Source organism: Lethenteron reissneri, chromosome 24, assembly GCF_015708825.2.
Source record: "Lethenteron reissneri isolate LAM-NWPU_2019-01 chromosome 24, ASM1570882v1, whole genome shotgun sequence".
In the NCBI taxonomy this organism is placed as follows: domain Eukaryota; kingdom Metazoa; phylum Chordata; class Hyperoartia; order Petromyzontiformes; family Petromyzontidae; genus Lethenteron; species Lethenteron reissneri.
Genome location: NC_083802.1, coordinates 1,689,928 through 1,711,751, shown reverse-complemented (window position 1 = coordinate 1,711,751; position 21,824 = coordinate 1,689,928). Strand labels below are relative to the sequence as shown.

The 21,824-nt window shown below is 39.9% G+C and overlaps 1 protein-coding gene across 1 annotated transcript in view; it reads left to right on the top strand.

Moving 5' to 3' along the window:
• Positions 1–19,317, top strand: part of USP3 (ubiquitin specific peptidase 3) — a 56,103-nt gene extending 36,786 nt beyond the window's left edge. Inside the window, exons 10-15 of the mRNA XM_061557933.1 lie at positions 1,389–1,534; positions 3,966–4,046; positions 6,199–6,317; positions 8,065–8,178; positions 10,071–10,153; positions 11,763–19,317. Coding sequence (XP_061413917.1) covers positions 1,389–1,534; positions 3,966–4,046; positions 6,199–6,317; positions 8,065–8,178; positions 10,071–10,153; positions 11,763–11,919 — 700 coding nt within the window. The 3' untranslated portion in view covers positions 11,920–19,317. The remainder of the gene's footprint in view (positions 1–1,388; positions 1,535–3,965; positions 4,047–6,198; positions 6,318–8,064; positions 8,179–10,070; positions 10,154–11,762) is intronic.
• The last annotated feature ends 2,507 nt before the right edge of the window (positions 19,318–21,824 follow it).

The following is a 21,824-nucleotide window of genomic DNA, read 5'->3' as shown; positions in this document are numbered from 1 at the left end:
AGTGCCTGACACTTTATGGTGTGTGTAACACTGGGGATTATACGTGGATTTTCATGCAATTTAAATATTTTTTTAATGAAAAGCTTATTAAAATTATAACTAATTATTAGTTTGTGACAACAATAATACATTTTCTCCGAAAATATACCAGCACCGCTTTTGATAAAAGCCAAGTGTGGCTAGGTTTTTCCATTTTATCTTTTCGTTTTGCACAGCATTACAGAATTATAAATAATTTATTCAGTTAATTTGTGTGTGACAATAGTTCTTTTTTTGGACATCGAAAACAAATTGAAATAAGCAGAATCACTTTTAATTTCAACTCGGTGCAGTTTCACTTTGATGACTTTTGCTCGCACTTGTAGTGAAAATTTGTGAAAATTAGTGAACACCAACCTCAGATCAATAATAAATGGTAACTCTTTTGAAATTCACATGAATAAAGAATCCAGTAAGTTACTGTAACTGAGTGCAAATTCATTTTGATAAAAGTGACCTGCTCACATTTTTTGCAAAATCTTTTGAAAATTAGTGAACACTGACCTGTCCTGGTTTATAAATAGTTGTTTTTGTATTCACATCAATACAGAATCCAGTAAGTCGCTACTTATAATAATAAATAATTCCTATAAAAATTGCACATTTGCAAGTCGAGGACCAAGTGTTTAGATTTTTTATTCACTCCGACAGGTGAGGAAAAATTAGAGTTTGGAAATTTTTTTTTTTATTTAAACGTAGTTTCCTTTCTTCCTGATAGAAAGGTTTTTGTTGTGGCTGAAATTCAGAATCCAATCGTGGAGATAATGTCTTCATTCCCAGATGTGAATTTACCATTTATTTTGAAACGAAGACCAGTTCCAATCATTCCTGCATTTGCTATCACTGGCAATCACTCGCAAGGACAAACTTTGGAGCATGTTGGACTTTATTTCAATTGACATGTTTTTTCACCATGGATAACTTTATCAAGATGCAAAAATCCAACCAACATCAAAGTGCTGATTCAACAAATTCATCTCTGTGCAGCATAGATTTTTTTTTTACTGTCACTTTCTGTAAAGAAACGTCATATTTGAAGCAACTGCGTAATAAATTATTTAATTCAGTTCGACCTTTCCCGTAAAAATCCACCCACTCATGAATATTAATGAGGGGGGCTGGGCCTCATGTAGAGTGCCGTAGCACGTGGGGGTGGGCCTCGTGGAGTGATGTCACATTGTCCTTTATCAAAACCATTACAATGTGTTATTAATTTATTTGTTGCTTCTATCAAGACACACTAGGACATCGTTTATATTCAGGTAATAAGAGCATTGAGACTAAATGTATACTCTTCTGTGGGTTTATGCGTGTCTTTGTGTGTGCATGTTTTGTGATGATGCATGCAGGGGCTGCTCAGGCGAGGCACGCTTACCCCGATCCTGCCGAAATGGTGTTGCTACAGTGGTCACGGACATCTTCGGGGGCATCCTGCAGAGTGATGTCAACTGTCTCATCTGTGGCACCGAGTCAAAGAAATTTGACCCCTTCCTGGGTGCGTCGTTATCTGCTGTCTTGCAGTGGCTGGCGGGAACCAGTCCTTTCATCTCTGGAAATATCACGTGACTTTTGAAAGACTTTTGTACGGTGCACAGGCCAATTTATGCTCATACTTTGCTATTACATTGAAATGTTGCTAGTGTGTACTGTAGCTTGGGATTGGGGTGCGTTGTGAATGGGGGCAGGATGGAGGAGGAAAGCAGGTTACCAAGACGGAAATTTAAGTCGGCACCTGGGGGTCGGCAATGAACAGAAGGAATGTCTGTTAATGTATGGGTCTGAAGGCTTAATGCTCATGAGGTGTATTGTTTTTACAATCCTCGCATAGTTAAGAATAATGAAAAATGGCTTTTCATGTGTATATACTGTACTATTTATGAAATTAAATGATAGACTGAGATTACAAAATAGTAATAGCTTCTTTGAAAAAAAACGTGTTTACCTCAAATATATACTTCATGATTCAGCTACTTCAATAAACTATCATCCCCACTATGGGGACCTCATTTGCCAGTAAAAATATGATAATTGGTTCTTTACCCTTCTATCTGGCAACAAAACTGACACCTTTTTGCAAGGAGTCATGTTTGCATAGACCGCAATACCTGCAGTCATAATACAAACAAAAGAACATAACTCTGATAATGTGCACTGTCCTTGAAGTTGATTGGTCCACACCCGAGACAGCTTTCCTTAGAGCCTAGTCTCATATGGGTTGGACCAGATGACGCCAACTTCAAGGACAGTGCACATTATCAGAGTTATGTTCTTTTGTTTGTATTATGACTGCAGGTATTGCGGTCTATGCAAACATGACTCCTTGCAAAAAGGTGTCAGTTTTGTTGCCAGATAGAAGGGTAAAGAACCAATTATCAAACTATCATCCCCTTTTGAGGTGAATTTCCTCCCCTTTTTGCAAGACGCAAAGTCACATATCTTTGGATGGAATGTCCATCACCTTTAACTTCCAACAATAATTTAAATAAGAAAGATGATGAGTCTCCTTAAATATCTTTGTTTAGTCCGGTTGGTCCTTGTGCAAATTTGTTTTAAATCAACAATTTAAATCAGCAACATCATCTTTTATCTGGAATCATAGATTACCTAGGATATAGCTCAACACACAGACTGCTCCAAAACACCAAAAAGGATATGCCCTCTTTCAACTATAAACTGTATCATCAGTCTAAAACTCAACTTGATTTGAAATTTCATACCCAAAACAAACCCCCACAATTTGGCTAAAGTGGCAGAAAATACAAGCCAAACCCGACTCTTCCAAATTATTGTTCTTTACAGATCCTCATGAGATCAACTGTGCTATGGTCCCTCGGCATTACTCTCAAAATTAGCGTATTATTGTCAAATGGTTGAACACTCAGTCTGAACTTCTGGCCTCTTGTCCATTATGGGGTTAATCCCTCTTTTCAGATAGATAATAAACCCGTGCCTTGCCAGATTGGCAGCAAAAAATCATTCACATAATTGGTGACCTGCTTGGCCACATGTGAACTTCAACTCAAATTTGGCTTCATACCTCCCAATTTCTGATATTCTCAACTTAAAGCCATTAATTCAACATGATCACTTGTTATAACCATATACACTGTTCCAAACTGATTCCCAATCCTGCCATTTCTTTAGGACTCAAACACACATCCCAAACACACAAATAGTTTATTTCATATTTTTAATTCCCCAGTTTACAGTCATGGGCTAGTCTGTTGCCCCCCTTTCCCAACTTAGTTAATAATATGTTAAATGTGTAATCATGTTAAATGGGTAATATGGGCGAGTTTAAGATTTTGTTATTACATCAACTTGCTCCATTTTCTTCATACCATTTCCATTTAGCAGAACATTCCAACAATGGACCTAAACACCACCCACTTATATACTCGCCATCTTTGTTCTTGTCTTACATTTACACGAACATTACATTTTTTTAAATGTATATTTTTGTGTTTGCATCTTTTTTCCTTTTGTGCCCTTGGGGTATGCTGTGCATTTTTATGTTTAGTACAATATTTATTTTGGAAAATGATTCAGATACTTGAGGCTTGCTTAGTGTTGTGCACATGGGCATTGGATTTCATGTGGCCCATTAAATAATAGCCTATAAAACAGTTTTGAGGGGGAGATTATTTGAATTGATCCTGGCTGCCCTTCATAGCCAACTCACATTGACCAGCATGGTGAATTATGGTAAAGAAAAATCCATGACTAATGAGGCATGGGGAGGCCTTAATCAAGATGTAGATGAACAAATACCTGAACATTATTTAAACAGCTTGGCTTCTGTGATAAGCATATTTATTTAAATTATGGTTTTGTTGAACTTTGACAATGTTCAACTCTGCACAGCTTAATTAAGCATGGCTAATCTAAAGTTAATGTGCATTGCTTGATTTTTCACACCAATTCAGATTTATCTCTGGACATCCCACTCCAATTTAGGGAGAGGAAAGCCAAGAACCAAGAACCTGGTCCGGTGTGCACCTTGCCCGGTATGAAGTTACAGCGCACACAACTAACACTAAGATTGGTCGCTAAAATTGTCACTACAAACCTCAATTGGAATAAAGAGATTTCAATGTCAGTGGGGGTTAGTGTAGCTATACAGTGTGTATGCATGCTTGTGTGTGACATGCAAAGCTGTGGGTGTATATACGCCTCTGTGTGTTTGGAGTAAATTAATCTAATTTTTCCTGTAGCTTTATAATTGTAATGCTGTGGTAGTTTTATTGAACAATATTAATAGATTCAAAAGTATACAAGCCACAGCTGATTACTCGGTTGTGTAGGTAGGTTCACATGTTTCATGGTGACCAGTAAGCTGTTCTCTCAGGGAGCATACATATTGGGGGAGTTTGTGATCAGGGGGTGTGTATGTTGAACTTCTTTTGCACCGTACGTAGTGCACTGTGCTAATCGCTGTAGACCAGTTAATATAACACCTAACCAAACCCAGTGTGGAGCCCTTGAAAAAATACTATAATGTGGCTACCCTCACATTGTGCTAACACTGCCTTTCGTATACGTTGGAAACTCATTCTTTACAACTACTTTTTGTGTTTAGTTTGTTGTCCTTCCCCTGCACCTCCGATTAGCACGGTTTGTTACATACGGGGCAAAATAAGTTCAACATACATACATACGTGAAGCTGGAGCTGTAATTCTAGACTACTCGAGGATTGATTTTGTGCTCTGGGTACAGCTATATCACTAAGTGGGAATAGACTGTCCTGTACAGGAATCCCACACTATACAGGAACCCCCTGTTATATGTTCCTGGGAAATGCTACTTAACTCGAAATTGCTTAAAGCAAACTATGATTTCCGATATAGACATAATCTGAAAATTAGGGGTTGTGTTCCTAGCCTACATTTCTGGAAAAAAATGCATGACTTAATGTCATAAAATCTCCAAAATGCATATGGATCTAAGTTAATGTACATTTTAACTAATAATACAATGAACTAGATAAAACTTACCCGTAAAGGTTTAAGAGCTTACTGATTGAGGTCTCTAGGGGGGAGGGCAGTGGTGGAGTAATGCAGACAAAGGGGTACGATCAACTGCCTCTTCATCTGACGGTTAAGCTGGAGGCACAGGAAGGGTCACCAGAGGAATCTGGCTTCTGGTCTCTACTATGGACCTTTTGGCTTGAGTGCAGAACGTTGAAAAAAATTCCAAAGTCAACTAGACAACATGTTTCTTCTCCTTCTGCTGGTAAAGCTCCTTGTAGCAGTGAATACCATATACGATGGGGGTGGTAGTTTCATATCATCGGCCTCTTCCTTGACTCGTTGTTCCAGCTGCATCAGATGCTCGTTTGACAGGTCCTCACCATGGCACTCGAGCAACTCCACCACGTCCAACTCCTCCACATTGTCGAGTCCAGATTCCCTCTGCCACGTGGTACAGACTATGCTCGCACAGTATGGTATTCTATCGCAAAGTAGTCCGTTTTCTCCGCCCGTGTTAAAAGTACACATTGCACATTTACTCCCCACAATTTTTTACAAGAACGCATAGAGAAACATTGCACTCAAGAAGAAATATATTCGCTATATGAGAAGCAACGCATGATGTGGCAAGTCTAGCAGGGGATTCTTGTACTCACGAACTGAACAGACACCTGGGAGTGGTGTTGGTGAACGAGACTGTGGGAAATATTACGAGGCGCTGAGCCCCATGATGCTGTATTCTTGTCTCACTCAAAAACAGAATAGGAGGAATAGTGATATGGGTCATCTGTGGTTGACAAATTGGAAGCCTTCGAAAATCTTTGCTGTGTGCCATGCATATGCAGAAATGGGTATACAGGATAGATTCAGTGACGTATGATCATGTTCTGGCCCCCCCTTCACTAACCCAACTGACTTAACAGTCAAACAACCTCCATGAATAACATGGTGCGGTGAGGCCTTTAGCACTGGATTGATGAAGGACTGTAAGTTATTACATACGCATGTGCTTATCATTGCATGGATATGTGCACCATCCCAGGTGATGGATTGTTAACATACCAGGCTGCCAGTGTTAGTGGGTACATGCCCATTTTGCCTGCATGTTGGTCTGCTGTATTGTGTGGACATGCTCAAGTGCACGCTTACAGGTGGTGTTTTCATGTCGGATTCCCCACATGTATGCAGACTGCCTGCACAGCTTCACAGCACTGGAGCAGCTGGATGACTCGGAGCTCTACACATGCCACATGTGTAAGAAGAAACAGAAGTCCACTAAAAAGTTTTGGATCCAGAAACTACCGGCAGTGAGTGCCTTTTGATGCACAACATAGTTTACCAACATCACACCAATCCTTGGTCAAGTGCGAGAAAAGCAGATGTTTGCAACAAATGAGCAATTTTAAAGCGTATTATTGACATGCTTTCTATAAGTAGTAGAATCAGAATCTTTATTTAGACTAGAGTAATCCGATGAGCTATGAAGCTCTTTTATACAGATGTCCAATAGGGGCAAGTTACTATATATTTAATAAACTCTGATTTTATACAATCTGGGTTTTCTTTCCTAAAATTGTACATTTATTCTGTTCTCATTCTATTTGCTTCCTATATCTCAACATATTTACTCGTTTATTGCAGGTTTTCTTTGCAAAATACACATACTGCGTTAATGGGCTGTCACGTGGTTTAGAAAAACGGACCTTGGCAAAACATCAGTCGAGTGTTCCAAGATGCGGTGCTGGAGAGTGTGATGGAAACGGTGTAAATGAAAATGCGATGCAGATTTTTGTCAAGGGTAATGGGTTTGGAAGCAGGCTATAGAAATAGGATGGGTGCATAAAGGCAAAGGGGAGATTAGGTCAGATGAAGGAAGAGTTGAAAAGAAACATGCTGGGTGTTGGAAGAAGACGCATGCTGCTGATGCTATTACTGTGGGGGCACAAGGATGCAATTGGGTGTTGATGAACACTTGGTTCTGAACATTATTAGGACCATTATTCGGAAGCCACTGGAGCTGTGCACTTTTAAATCGAGATTGAAAAATAATTTCTTTCAAACTGATTTTTGTGTTCAGTTTGTTGTCCTTCCCCCGCGCACCTCTGATTGGCACGGTTGGCTATGTACAGTGCGAAAGAAGTTCAACTTGCATAGATTCAACATGGTTGGGAGCTTTTTTGCCTCGGGATATTGCCGGGAGTAGTAGAAAAGTATTGTTCATAGCAATAGGCAGTACAAAGCAGCAGATTGCAGCAGGCATAGATTCAACATGGTTGGGAGCTTTTTTGCCTCGGGATATTGCCGGGAGCAGTAGCAAAGTATTGTTCATAGCAATAGGCAGTACACAGCAGCAGATTGCAGCAGGCATAGATTCAACATGGTTGGGAGCTTTTGGCCTCTGGATACTGCCGGGAGCAGTAGCAAAGTATTGTTTATAGCAATAGGCAGTACAAAGCAGCAGATTGCAGCAGGCATAGATTCAACATGGTTGGGAGCTTTTGGCCTCGGGATACTGCTGGGAGCAGTAGCAAAGTATTGTTCATAGCAATAGGCAGTACAAAGCAGCAGATTGCAGCAGGCATTTCAGCAGCAGCTGCAGCACATTCACAACATTCAAGCTGCACCTACTTTTGAGAGACCTACTTCTTTCTATTCATGTTCCCGTAAGCATTCATGTTCCCGTAAGCATATAGGTTAATATATTTTTTACTTGCAAATTGTCTTGGTATATTTGTGTTTTTAAAATGTCATATTTGTATACTGCTTGTAATTCACCATCAAGTCCAATTTTATTTTCAGTTTTTGTGGCTTTGGATTCGGTCTGTATTAAGGTGATGACCTTGGCACAAAAGATTGTCAGCCTTGCATATTTTCCAGACATGTATAATGTTTTTCAATGGAATTCCACTACACGAATGTGAGTCATTTAAATACTTTCTAGGTATATTAAAAAAGATGGCTGGCTGCGAAAAACATTCTTCATGAATTGGTAGCATTAATAAATCAATGGACAATATATTTACATTGACAATGCTGGTGTTTCCTTTGTAACAGGTGCTGTGTTTGCACTTGAAGCGATTCCACTGGACAGCATATATGCGGAACAAGATCGATACATATGTGGAGTTTCCGCTGAAGGGTCTGGACGTCAAATCATTTTTACTCGAGGTAAATAGACTGCCCTGGGAGAATGTTGGGTGGCTGTGTGGAAACACCTTTATGATGTAACCGAAACCATTATGTTATAAAATGCGAGGTTCACACCTGGCTCATTCTTATTTTAGGTTCGTGTACTGCATGTGACCTCTTGTGACGGTGTTAAAAAAAACTGCTCTTGCTGCCATTCTAGTGCACGATCAATTTTACTGATCCATGTATCACGGGGGCGACCATTGAAACGGCGCCATTCTTTTGAGGGTCGCAGTCCGCTTCGAACGTCAACCGTCAACTGAAGTGCGCAGTTCGCTCAAGCTTGATGAGCAATGTGTGCAAAATGTGACAGCCAGTTAAACTCTCAATTGCTCGTATTGGGATTGGAGTCCTCTTTAGAAATGCCACCATGCTTGTGAATGTGTGTCAACTGTGTGAGCTGATGGTGACCTGTGCAACTACATGTACAGTGCAGTTAGTGGTTAGGACACAATTTCCACTGTTATGTTTATTCTTGACTTAAGGACGCTGGATTTACTTAACTTAATTTATTGAGAGATTTTTGAGGCTCAGTCCCAGTTCATTTTCACTGGTGGTGGTGTTTCCTACAGCAGTAGCTTTGGAAATTCACCTGGTTCAAATCTAGAGAAAATCTAAATAAAAACAACCTCTGTCTGCCATTCCGCAAAGACACAGACAGAAGGAACTGGTACTGTTATGTTAAATGTTTAAAATTGTTCACTCAGTGTGGCATGCTGTAGAGAAAATTGTTCCTGTATGTTTGATTTTTTTTGTTCACATTTTTGTAATCTTTCCACTATGTGCTTCCATTTGCGAAATAACGTTCCGTAACATACGTTTTATACTCATGTCCTGTCCAACAATGACATGTAAAAATATCTTAAATCACTTGACACATTTTCACGTGAATGATTTACAATATATTTATGATCAATATTGGGAGGGGATTGCCTCTCAGGTGATGAGGATGTCTGACACTGCAAGAAGTTAAATAATTATACCGTTACTCTTTTGTATTCAACATGTATGTGATTAACACCTAATATTTGAATGTTATTAACACAATAACGGTGAAAACCTATTTAGAAAATAAATTTCCAAAATATTAATGAATTTCTTTTGAGCATTTAAGTACTAATTTGGCAAATATATGCACTCTATACAACACTTCAAGTATAAAGAGTGATTTAGTTTGTTAAAAATATATATTAACAGTCACTTATTTACTAAATAAATGTAAAAAGTTAAAGAATGCACGGTTAAAACCAACATTGTGTCTTCGCGGTTGCATCGGTCTAACATATGTGGCATGCTGGTGGTGACCATACACTATTTTTTTGGAGATCAATTTGCAAATGAAACACATTTCTCATTAATATGTAAAAGTTAATGGCCACAAAACACTGTAACCTTCCGCACATAGCTTAAATAGCGCAGAAACAATTATTTTGTACATAAATTATTGTCAATATATTTGTAACAAACTAAATTACTCTAATTTTGCTTTAATCAAATATTTAATACAGTGCTTTTACTTTTAAATTAGTACTTTAAATGCTCAAAGAAATTCATTAATATTTTGGAAATCCATTTCTAAATATACGGTAATATTTTAAAATCCTTGAGTAGTTGGAAAACCCAAAGTTATATCTTTCCTGCATCTGACTTTGAGAGTTTTACTTTATATATTTGGTGTGTTTTTTATTATTATAAAAATTCTAGCCTTCAAATTAGAACATGTATTTATTTAAACTGATGTTAATGCCACCCCTTAACTGCTTGGGACTTGGAGGTGCTCAGAGTAATTACAGAAAATACATAAAGTAGGTTTATAAACAAAGGCTTCGATAATGAGTAACAGATATTGCAATATTTTGTCGTTACCACAGCAGGAGAAAGGTGAGCCACCAGGCAGCAGCAACAGTTGCAGCCTCTATGACCTTGCAGCGGTCGTGGTGCATCACGGATCGGGGTGAGCCTACTTATCCAGCGGGCAAGCGCAGATACGTCCAAGGCGTGATCCTAATATTACAAGCCCGGACATTAGATTGACAGTTTGCTGATATTGATTTTTATTTGGTACTAGCTTCTCTACCCGGCGTTGCCCAGGCCAAAAAAATATTTCAAAACTACTCTTAAAAATCTAACAGCAGTGCGTACTGACTGTGATGGTACCTGCTATGATTACAGCAGTACATACCGACTGTGGTGGTACCTGCTATCACTACAGTAGTACATGCTGACTCTATAGCAGTATTTATCGACTCTATAGCACAAAGTACTCGCCTGACAGTGGCGTGGTGAGGCCTAGTCCCGTGCAGAGCCTCTGGCCTCGCCTAGATTGTCCAGCTGGCCAAGGTGGCACCTTGGCAGGCTAAGGCTGGGCTGCTACCCCTGACCCCCACCCCCCCCCCCCCAGCCACGATCTCTGCAGTAATATCTACGGCCTATACGACTGTATAGTAGTAACTGCACGCATCGGGGTGGGGGGGACATCACACAGTGAAGAATTTACCTGAGCGTTTAGTGTATTTTTTAATAGCATTTTTAACGCGAAAGAAAATGCCCCCCTCACTCCCACCGATGCCATGCGACTTGGCATGGGCCGTCCCCCCCCCCCCCCCACCAAAGGCGCGTGAGTTGGTACGGTCGTGCACGTGTCATAAAAAATAATAAGAAGAAAGCGCACAGAAATCGCACGGGGCTTCGCGTGGTACCTGGCCATTTTTATTTAACGTTAACCCCACCGTTGGAGAGCCAAATCCTTCGCAAGCGCACAAACACAAACTAACCCACACACAAACCCCGCCACAAACCCACAGACAAATTTAGACTTTTTTTTATATATATAAGATGTCAAAACAAGGACACTTATCTTCGGTATTAAGCAACACGCGTTTGTGGGTATGTTTAGCTCCTGCTTTGAAAAGATTTGGACTATTTGTATTGTACAGGCAGACCTCGCTTAGCACTCGAGATGCATTCCTGAAGAATTGAGCGCTAAACGAATGAGTGCTAAAAGGAGCCATAATATCATTGTTTTTATGGGAATACGTTCCAAACAGCGTTATTTATTTCGTATGAGCAATATATGAGTGCTTCATTGGGGTATCAGTAATAGCGCTCATAATACTATTGATGGTAAACGTTATTTAATCATTTTAAACAAAGTATAATTATAACATCAGTAAGTATTGTGTACTGCACTCATGAGTGCATTCTACTGTGCTACGAGGCAGCGGTAGGAGACGAGGTTGGAGCTGTTGTGCTTCCAATCTGGGTCTGAGCAAGGCCCTCGGTAAAAAATTCTGTGGTGAGGTTTCTTTTTAGGTAGAGCATGAGACTATCTTGGTCTCATGAGTTCTTACCTGTCTAAACACGCTGTAATAACATATTAAACAATCAATATAAATGTAATCGTGACCACGAATTGTGATTATCGAGTGGGGTCTGGTTGGCACACATATTACACATTCATTGTGTTTGTCTGTGATGCTGTACATTCTTGATTTAAATTATATTCAACACACAGCCTCGTGAGTGCTTCTAAATAACAGGAATGTGTCGCCGTGTGTGTGCAGGGTTGGCTCGGGACACTACACAGCATATGCGGCGCACAATGGGCTCTGGTTCCACTTCAATGACAGCACAGTTACCCGATCAGAGGAGGACACAGTGGCCAGGGCTAAGGCCTACATCCTCTTCTACACAAAGCGGCAGCGGGACAATGGGAAATAAACCTCAAATTGTGCGTGCACTACCCTACCTTTGACAATGTGTGCTGCTCAGACAGCTTGGAGTATGTGTATGCATACACCAATGTAGTCTCGGTAAAGAATGTAAACGAATAGAATTCTCCTTGGAACAAGGATACTGGTGAAGCTTCATGCTGCCACGTGGATAGCAGTGAAACGAGGCCATTCTTTTGAATTGTACTTTGTATCTTGAGCCAATTAATGAGCAATGCTCCACGTCTGCTGTCTGTGCAAGTGAGATGACAGCAGGCTACATGTACATACATGACGATTGGGAAGGAGAGTGCATTGGAGCTTGTGAGAGCTGTGTGCAAGCGTTTGTCCCTGTTTTTGTCAGTTCAGTTTAACTTTCTGTGAGAGGACCAGCATTGAACATTGGAAAAAAGTGCCAAGCAATGGTGGGTCTGTCACAAAAATGTAATCTTTTAAATGAAAAAAAACTTTTATTTTCTTTGCAGACCATGTGAAATCTAATGAAATACGTGTCCGGTATTTGTTTTGCATTTTAAATGCAGGCACAAATATTGGAAGATGTGTTAGATCAGGTTTTGTAATGACCAAATTATGACAAACGTAAATAAATTTGGGCAGTCACATGGCCCAGCTGTAACGCTTTCTTGTTGCTTGTTACAGCGGTTCCTCGTTCAAATCCAGCCTCCTCCCTGATTAATACTGTGATTATGTTAACCATAAAAAAATAAACGTCTGCTTCACAATGGATAATAAAGATCCCCTTACGTTACCGCAAGAGTAGGCCTTGTATGCCAGCAAATGATCCAAATTGTTAAATCTAAAAATTAACCGCAAATTACTTTATTTGATTGTACATATCAATCATCAACCCCCTACTGCGAAAACCTGGCAGGAATCTCCTTAAATTCTTTCAGGATTTCCTGAGTAAACAAACATAATAAATAAATATACAATATAATTTCTCACTATATTCACATTTGTTACAATTTGGGGCACATTTAATCAAGTCGCTTATGAAATAAGAATTTCATCATTTTTTGGGAAATTGTTGCCAGATGACAAGTTTTAATTGTGATCAGCATTTACTTCATGAAAACATTTAACATAAAAATAGCCTAAAAGGCCTTCCACAAAGCAACACATTTTTTGTTATTTAAATTACAACCTAATATTGCATGCATTTTGTTTTATATTTTAAATGGCAAGCAAGCACAGGCAATCGCAACAAGTCAGGAATTGTACCGGTGTAAGGCGTCTGCATAACTGATGGGTTTTTTTCACAATGACTGGTCGTGCAGTTATGTCACCATCAGGTTTAGGTTTTGGAATGGAATGACAGTGAAGTACAGCGCAGCACAAACTACAATTCCATGTGCGCATGATCACAATTTCTGAATTGTTGTCTCCAAGCTGTTATTGCATTTCAACATTTGAAATGGGCAATTGCAAAGTAATGCATTGGAAAAAATAAACTGATTTCTTTTCATATGACCTCATATATATGTATAGACACGTGCTATTGAAGCAGGACTCCAATAATATGTACTCCAATCTGCAAATTCCTGTAATTTGTGGATTATTGAAGGTTTACACCTCCCATGATCTGAACCAGAAATCCAAAAACGATATTTGCATCTTTTTTGGGAGCAGGGAATTCTCTGATTCACAGCACACCGTATCAGCAGCATCCGCAGGTTAACTTGCGAGCCTTACCGACCTAATCCAGACATTTTATTTTTTGCTTAATGGGGCCGTGTGGCTCATTCCACTTGTTAAACATGGCACTCTATGGCAGATTAAAAACGTATCTTGGTCCGTAAACCATAATCCATAGAGGGACGGAGTTGGAAGGAAACGTGGATTTAAGATTTAGTTTTTGCATCATCACAGATTCGCTGTGCTGGTATGAATTGTTTAGTCGAAAATAATTAAACGTTTTTGTTACTTGGGATCATCATCACAATCCATGGGCAGATAGCCCGTGGACATATTTGTCCACTGCATATTTCATCATTTGTTTCCACTTTCCTCAGTCTTGTGACAATATACTCAAGTAGTGCACATCTGTCTGGCACCAATCTCTTACGTCGTGAAGCCATTCTCTGTTAGGTCTTCATCTCTTTAGACTTAGGATATCAAGTCTAAAACAATCCTAAATAAATCCCTTAATATAGACCCATATGGCAAATTTGCACCGTTTGGGTCTTGGAAAACTCGTAATTTAGTAATCTGCAAATTCATTGTGGATTAAGTTATCTGGTAATTTAGCTGGTACTCGCATGTTTGCACTTCCCCTGTCATCCGCAATTTTTTGTAAATAAATGGAATCGCACAGCTCTTTCCTCCCATAATCTGCTGCACACCACGCGAACATTATTTTCATGGATTACAGAACTAACCTCGGCAATGGGCAGAGAATTATGTGCTCCACGATATGGTCCCCTTCCATCATCACTGTGAGTGTTTGGAGTTCTGCTGTATATGCTCTACACATAATACGGCTGAATGAGTGTGGTCAGATATTTTTACACAATCACAACGTTGCTAGTTCAAATCTAGTGAAGGATTCGGTGATTAATTAGTTACCACTCTGTGGGAAATTAAAAGTTATTGTCATATGAAGCACCTGGTCTCCTCATAGTAAGATTCACAAATGGCTCAAGCTACTCATGGAGATGCATGCTGCCCCATTGAACACGCAGACACTGCTACATGGTGTATGGTACATGTGTGTGTGTGTATAGATATGGGGAGCAGTAGTGTTTGATTATTATCTGAATTAATCATGGGCCTCCCCTAGGTAGACTCGGCCTCAAATGAGTACCTTGTGCGATGTGCAAACATCGCCACTGGGGAGACAAAGGCGTCCAGGTGTGGTGCTGGCCACTCAACCCCTCGTGTGTCGTGCCGGTCTTCATAAGTGCTCGCTAACGGCACTTGTCCCAAAAGTCTGTTGAGGCTATACAGGAGATGTTTGTCTTTGTATGGTTATATACACTTACATAGTACCGACAGTACTCCATTATTAGTGGTGACAGTGACTTCGTATCCCAATCAACAAATGAAATATACATATCTGGTGCGCATTCAGCACGGTCATTTTTATGGTGTCAGCGTGGCTGCCATAATTTGCTTAAAGAATAATCATTTAATTTTACTGAAAGGAATTCACATGAGCAAATATCATAACTTGGATTTCCTTGTAAAATGTCTGATTACTAAGGTGGTTCGGATACTTAAATTTTGATTGGGAATTTTAGTCATTCCATGTAACTGTTGGAAAACATTTAACAATCAATATGTGCATTTTTATCATTGCTACGCACTCTTCAGCATGATTTTTGTAATTTGAAGCAAATTCTATTGATAATATTATGCGTAGTCCACGTAAGTATTTGGTCGCAAGAATACATACACACATTGGCTATTGTTGCTGCTTAAACTCTCCCTCACAAAGCTGATATTGCGGAAAAATTGGCCTCAATTTGGTTTATTGCTTCATGTGTTGGTGGAAATGAGCCAATTGCATCCGAAATTTACCCCACACGTCGCATGGCCTTAAGGTGCATGGCCATCACGATTGGCAACTATTTTCCTGAGACATCGGTCAGTTTTGTGTCGGAAGCAGTCAGACTAATTATGTTATGGCACACACATATACGTGTTTGTGTCTGCGATGGTAACATATGTCCAAAAACATTTATGATAAGGCCTCTATTTACATTGGGAATACATCCTTGGAAAACATGACGTGTGGTGAAAGAACGTCAATCTAAACCTATTTTACCTTTGACTTAATTATATACATTTAGGATGCATTCTTGGGGAGAATTTTTTGGTTAAAAAAATTGCAGAAACAATATAAAATACTGTAAGTAAGAAAAAATAAAAGCAAAAGATACCAAAAAAGATTATGTAACAAATTTGAATATATAAGTAAAAAAAAGATCAAAACAGCATTGGAGTGGATGCATTTCAAATCGAATTACGTTCCCGAATCCGTGACAGTGAAATGTAAATAGGAGCAATGTAAATAGAGGACTTAATGTATTTTTCAGAAAGTATTTGTGCATGAATGCGACATCTGAAAGGTATATGTTTACACTTCTGAAGCAGTAATAGCGTCTTTGCCAGTGCAATTATATCCTGGTGTTTGCTCCTGGAAGGCCTTCATGGATCTTGTATAAGTGAGGCTTTTCTCTCATTGCCGTTTGGCTCCACTAACCTCGCACTCTTTTAACCAAACACCTGGGGCAGAGGGGATTAATAGTATGGCACCTTTAATGGGTTTCTCTGCTATCTTGGGCCAGTTTTTTGTTAAATAAGCATACATTATTTCCGCCAACACATGATTAGACGATGAAGCCTCTGAGTGTTGTTGTAATATTGTCTCTCAATATTAGGAAAGAGACATTTCACAATCCACAATAAGCAAATCGAGGCTATATAAAATGTGATTTAAAGCTTTCGTGACTGCAGGGATTCATATTCTTGGTTCTTTCGGTAAAGTCACGTACAAGGGCAATAATAAAATAACATTATGTTACGTAGAAGGGAAATAATAAAATAATATTTTGTTTTATTTTATTATTTCCCTTCTACGTGACTTTACCGAAAGAACCAAGACTATATGAAACGTGGTCAACTTCTAAAATGTGCGATTTCATTTTAAAATAATTATTAAAATAACTAACTTTCAAATAAATGTGAAAGTAGACTTGAAATTACACCAGTTTTTTTCATATCGGGAATCTTATGCAGTGAAGATGTATATTGACAGAGATGAAGCGTGGATCTTTAGGCGTAGGCTGTAATTGACATTTTTAATCCAACTTCTTTATTACAATGTAATGAAGAGTGTGCACATTCCAGGCTTCGATGGCAAAGTGAAAATTATGGTGCTATTTTAAAACTCGCCATTTTAATTACACTGAATTACCACGAATTATTTCGTGATAACCAATAACATTTTTTATGGACACTACATTCAAAAATACTTGGTGTATATTTTCAAACAATTAAGTCCAGCCCTAAATTAGATGATATTACCATGAACTGTAATTGTCCTATGGAGAGATTGGCCCTCATCATGGGAAAGACCTTCTTACCACCGAGTCAGAACAAATAGCTTGTTGGATGTTGGCGAAAATTCACATTTTGCATTCATTCAACAATAACTTTTTTCATAAATGCACATGTTTTGGGTATCATAATATGTTTTACTTTGGTTTAATAATTATACTGGACTTCTATGCAAGAGGTTTAAATGCTTAAAAGACCTGGACAGGCAGCTGTGGTCCTTTGTTATCATCTGCTGACAGCATGGACGAGCTGCAGACACTTCTGGTGCTGCTATGTTCCTAAACGTTCTGACACGGCAACTTACAGAATTGACTGAAATGACCCATGGCTAAACTTCAAGAGATGGGTATTAGTCGGTTGATGAAGACTTTGTTCAGGATTGCTCTATATTGAGCACTGTTTGTGCTAATATGCTGGTCCCTTAACACCTTGCTGATAAGGCCAATGACGTAAATATTTCCCTTATAAAGATAATGTCATCTATTGAAACTCTTGATGTACCATGAAGTTAGACAATCTTTTCAAAGGGAACCTTGCCTACAAACCATTCCAGGATATCCTTTAATTTTGAGCATGCTGAAGCCATGAAGACATTATTTAGTTCTGGATTGGGTGAAGTGCATTTCACGCATTTCCTACAATAGCTTCATATGATGTAAACCAGACCTGTAATTGTGACCTTATCTCACATGATGCCCTGATGAGGTTTTATTTCAATATGTGCTAAATCATTGTAGAATAAGATACATTGTATTCGACCACTGTCATTGCCCACCGCATTGCTGTAAGTCATTCTGCACATGCAAATATAAAAGCAGCGTCACAAAACTGCATTTTCTTGTTGAACACTAGCATCATGTAACAATTTTTAATATATTTTTTTGAATGCATTATAAGTACCATGTCTTATCAAAGAAAGCAGGTCCCATTAATTGTTTATGGTTTAACAGGATTGTCAGGAAGCGGACACTTGCACCTCCAATTTGCACGGTTGGCTGTGTACGGTGCAAAAGAAATGTACCATACAATGGTGGTAAATACCTATTATCCGAATATTTTTAAATCACTGTTAGGTGCCAGATGCGAATTTCACATTCATGCCTGTATCATCCATATGATGTGTTATCACTCATTGCTGTTTACATTTGTTTTAATTGAAGTGTGTTAGCCAGTGTGCATTTCACCAGTGTGCATTTTCGAATGAGGAGCAATGGGCTCGTTTCTAAGACTCGAATCAGAAAAACTAGGAAAGGGAACCATAACAACTCCGTATGCTTCGTTGCAAAACTGAAATACCAATCCTGCAATTCCCACAATCGGAAAGAATATTGCTGTTTGTTATTTAATCTGACGGTGCATTCAGTGTATAAAATCGGGGCTGTTATTTACATTTTTGATAAGTGACGAAACTGCACTGAAGTGCAATTGATTTTAGAATTTGTCCTCTCTGGCAACAATACTATTAACAATGTAAAAATAAATTGAACGTTTGTATTTTCTTTCTGTTGTTAGAACGGCAAACTGCTGCAAACATGAGTTCATTCAAATGTATTCTTCCTATACGGTGTGAGATGTATTGTGCATACATGCTCAATATGCATTGTGCTGATTATATCAAATAAGTGTCACGCATGAAACTGTTTCAATTGGCTCAATGATTTACGTATTTCATGCAATATTTTGTAACCTATTCCTTAGTATTTTGGCACAATGCTAAAACATCACAAATTGCAAACATTAAAGATTAATCTTTACTCTGCAAAGTAAAGCCATTGTGATCGAATTTGAACCTGGTTAAAATATTAATTTAATGAGGCCCAAGGGAAATAAATGCTCGAAATAACGTTGAATGATTCTAATTTATAGCCGAATAACATGTGACGTGAAGAGGAAATTACGTGTGTAATATTTTTGTGACGTGTTACTGTTTCTTTTCAGCATATGTCATGTTGCCACTTATAGTGGCTGGGTCCCAGAACAACGTGGATCATGAATATATATGAAGTGAAGTGGCCCTAAATGTGTCAGCCATGTTTATGTGAAGAGGTCAACTTGAATCTATGTCATTTTTGAATTATAATTTTGGTAGCATTATAATAATGCTTGTATTTGATATAGGATGTATATGAGTGCATACATTCATCATATTTTTAAAGTATGTATATGTAATGGTGAATTTTTTTTAAAACTGGGGACATTACTTGACTCCATCCATCCAAGGAAAACATAACCACCTTGGATTTACAAATCTCCCACAACAGGTGTGGCGCTATATTTTTGCTAATGAAAGTGATTGTGGTACACAATAAAGCTCCAGCTGACTGGTTATGTTTTGTGAAGGTCGTCGTTTAACAGTAGATTTTAAAGTGTGTTTATTGCTGTTGCGTGTGCTGAATGCTACATGGTGGAATGGTGGTCTCGTGGGTTTAATGGTTGTTTCCACTCGAGCTGTCATGTTGCCACCAGAGATACAAAAAACCGAGACATCAGAAAAATAATATCTGGACGGTGGAAGAGGGCAGAACAACAATACATGTAAATGCCTTGAGTGATGTCTTATTACAACACTGACAAAATGCTGAAATTTTTTTACATCCTTGGGAAGAGATTTCTCAGGACCACCCACATCTTAAACATAGGATGTCCTGGGAAAACCAGGACAGGTGTCAAAACGAGATGTAATTTCACGTATTTTGCAATGAACAGTGGCATCAGTATCCGTAGTATCACATTTAATATGCTGGCAAAAAATTAAGTGTGAGTGGTTGTCCACAACAGTGATACTATATATCATTACATAGATCATCCCAGGATTAACAAGGACGCCGTAGTAGTGTTCCATAGGCTCACCGCAAAGCACATTTTCCATCCGTTTTGAATTTGATTACCATCACTTCCTGCCAATGCACGTGTTGTCTAACTAAAGCTGGATGTCTGGTGGAAAGGGGACGAAACGGACTCTTTGTTGGCATTCACGAGGGTGGGTTGCCCCGTTGTGGCCAAAATATACCATATTTCAAAACGACCCTAAACTAAGTGTGAAGCTTTCATTGGAAGGCAAAACGACCACACTATTTAGTGAGTTTAAAGTGCATTTTTTTTGTTATTACATTTCTGCCGTCTACTGGTCTTGTATGCATTTAGCAAAATCCCGCAGGGTCACGGAACGTATACAGAGAAGGCTGTTTGAGGGTGGACCTCTGCCCTCGCTACCCAACTTAACCCATTCTACCCATAGCCCCCCACCTTCGTTTCTGCACTGCATGAGCGGGTACAGCGTAGGCGAGAACCACCATCAGCTGGAAAGTGTGGGGGAACACAACTTACAGTGTTTCTCCATTTTATGTCTCTTGATGCTATACTCTTGATCGCATTATGGCACTTAAACACGTCCTCAGGCGCTGCCAGTGCGGCCTGCAGCTCAAGCGCCTTGCCTCCCATGTCAGGTGTTTTACCTGTTTGAAGTGAGGGGGGGTACCTTGTTCTTACATTGGCCAGGATGGTTGGGGAGCTACAAGCCTTACTAGCAGGCTTATCAATCTTAAGTTGAAGCTTTCGTGACTGCAGGAATCCATGCTCTGGTTATTTCGGTGAAATCACGTCGGTAGAAAATAATAGATCACGGCGTTTCGATCGCAACACAAGCAACCGTCATCAGGCGAGACCAACACAGCAGGGAAATGCTGACGAAGGCGAGAGAGCCCTTGAGTTGCACGTACAAAGAATGGCCAAATGGTGGGCTTTGTAGAAGTTGTACATCTTAAACGGCAACGCTTTTAGGGGAAAGCCAGCATCTAAGGTTAGACTGTCATTGTGGCGGTGAGATTGTGTTGTGCGTTGCTACAGGGGTATAGGCACAGTAGGGGGCACAGGTGGTGCATCAGCGAGTCATCTCAGTCAGTCGACCTGTGGCACCTGGGTCTGCCCCGTGACCTCCTGCCAGCGGGCGTTCGACACTTCACGTGGCCTCAAGGTGAACATAGCCTGGCACAAGCGTCGTAGTGACGTCACCGCCACTTAGTGGCGAATGGCGGTTGTTATAGGGACATTCCACCACGGTGGCTGCAACCTCGTGGACTGGAGCCTTCAACTTAAAATTAGAAGCAATCTGCAAGGGGCAAATATGCAAGTGACCTTAGACATTTAGCATTATACATTTGTCTTGCAATTCCATTGGCATCTCCCTGGGCCTCTCTGGATCAACTACGGTGCATCACAGGGCCCCACATTGACGCTGGCCTTGGAAACGGAGGTGTCAACGTTGGGCGACATCGGGGCGATCATGAAGGTTTTGGGCTCAACGATGCTTTGGCCGTTCTGGCCGGCCACCACTGGTTTCTCCGCTTCTGCGTGATGGGTCATCGCTGCCAGTTTCGCATCCTCCCCTTTGGCCTCACATCTTCTGAGGGGTTTACCAAGGTCCTGGAGGTTCTTGTGGTCATGCCAAGTTGGCAGGGCCACTATGACTGTGCCTACTTGGATGACATACTCATTCGTGCGGCCACTAAACAGCTCCTTGGAATCCTAGGCGAGGGCGGTAATTTTATCTTAACAGTCCAACGTTTTTTTCCTCTCAATGGGACCAATTGTAAGCTGCCCTCCTCACATTGACCCAAACATCTGGGTGCTGTCCTCAACACTGTCCAGGCTTGGCTTGCATGACACCCGAGAATTATGGCTGCTATGCTGTGTTGGTTTGATTCTCTGTTGACCGCTCTCGGAAACTGACCCAGTCTTTTCTGGTGCTCATCAGCCACCTCTCTGCCATGGTCGACGTACTTACTCCCTTGAGCCAGCCTCCGCATGCGAACCCTGCAGTGGCTCCTCTCCGTA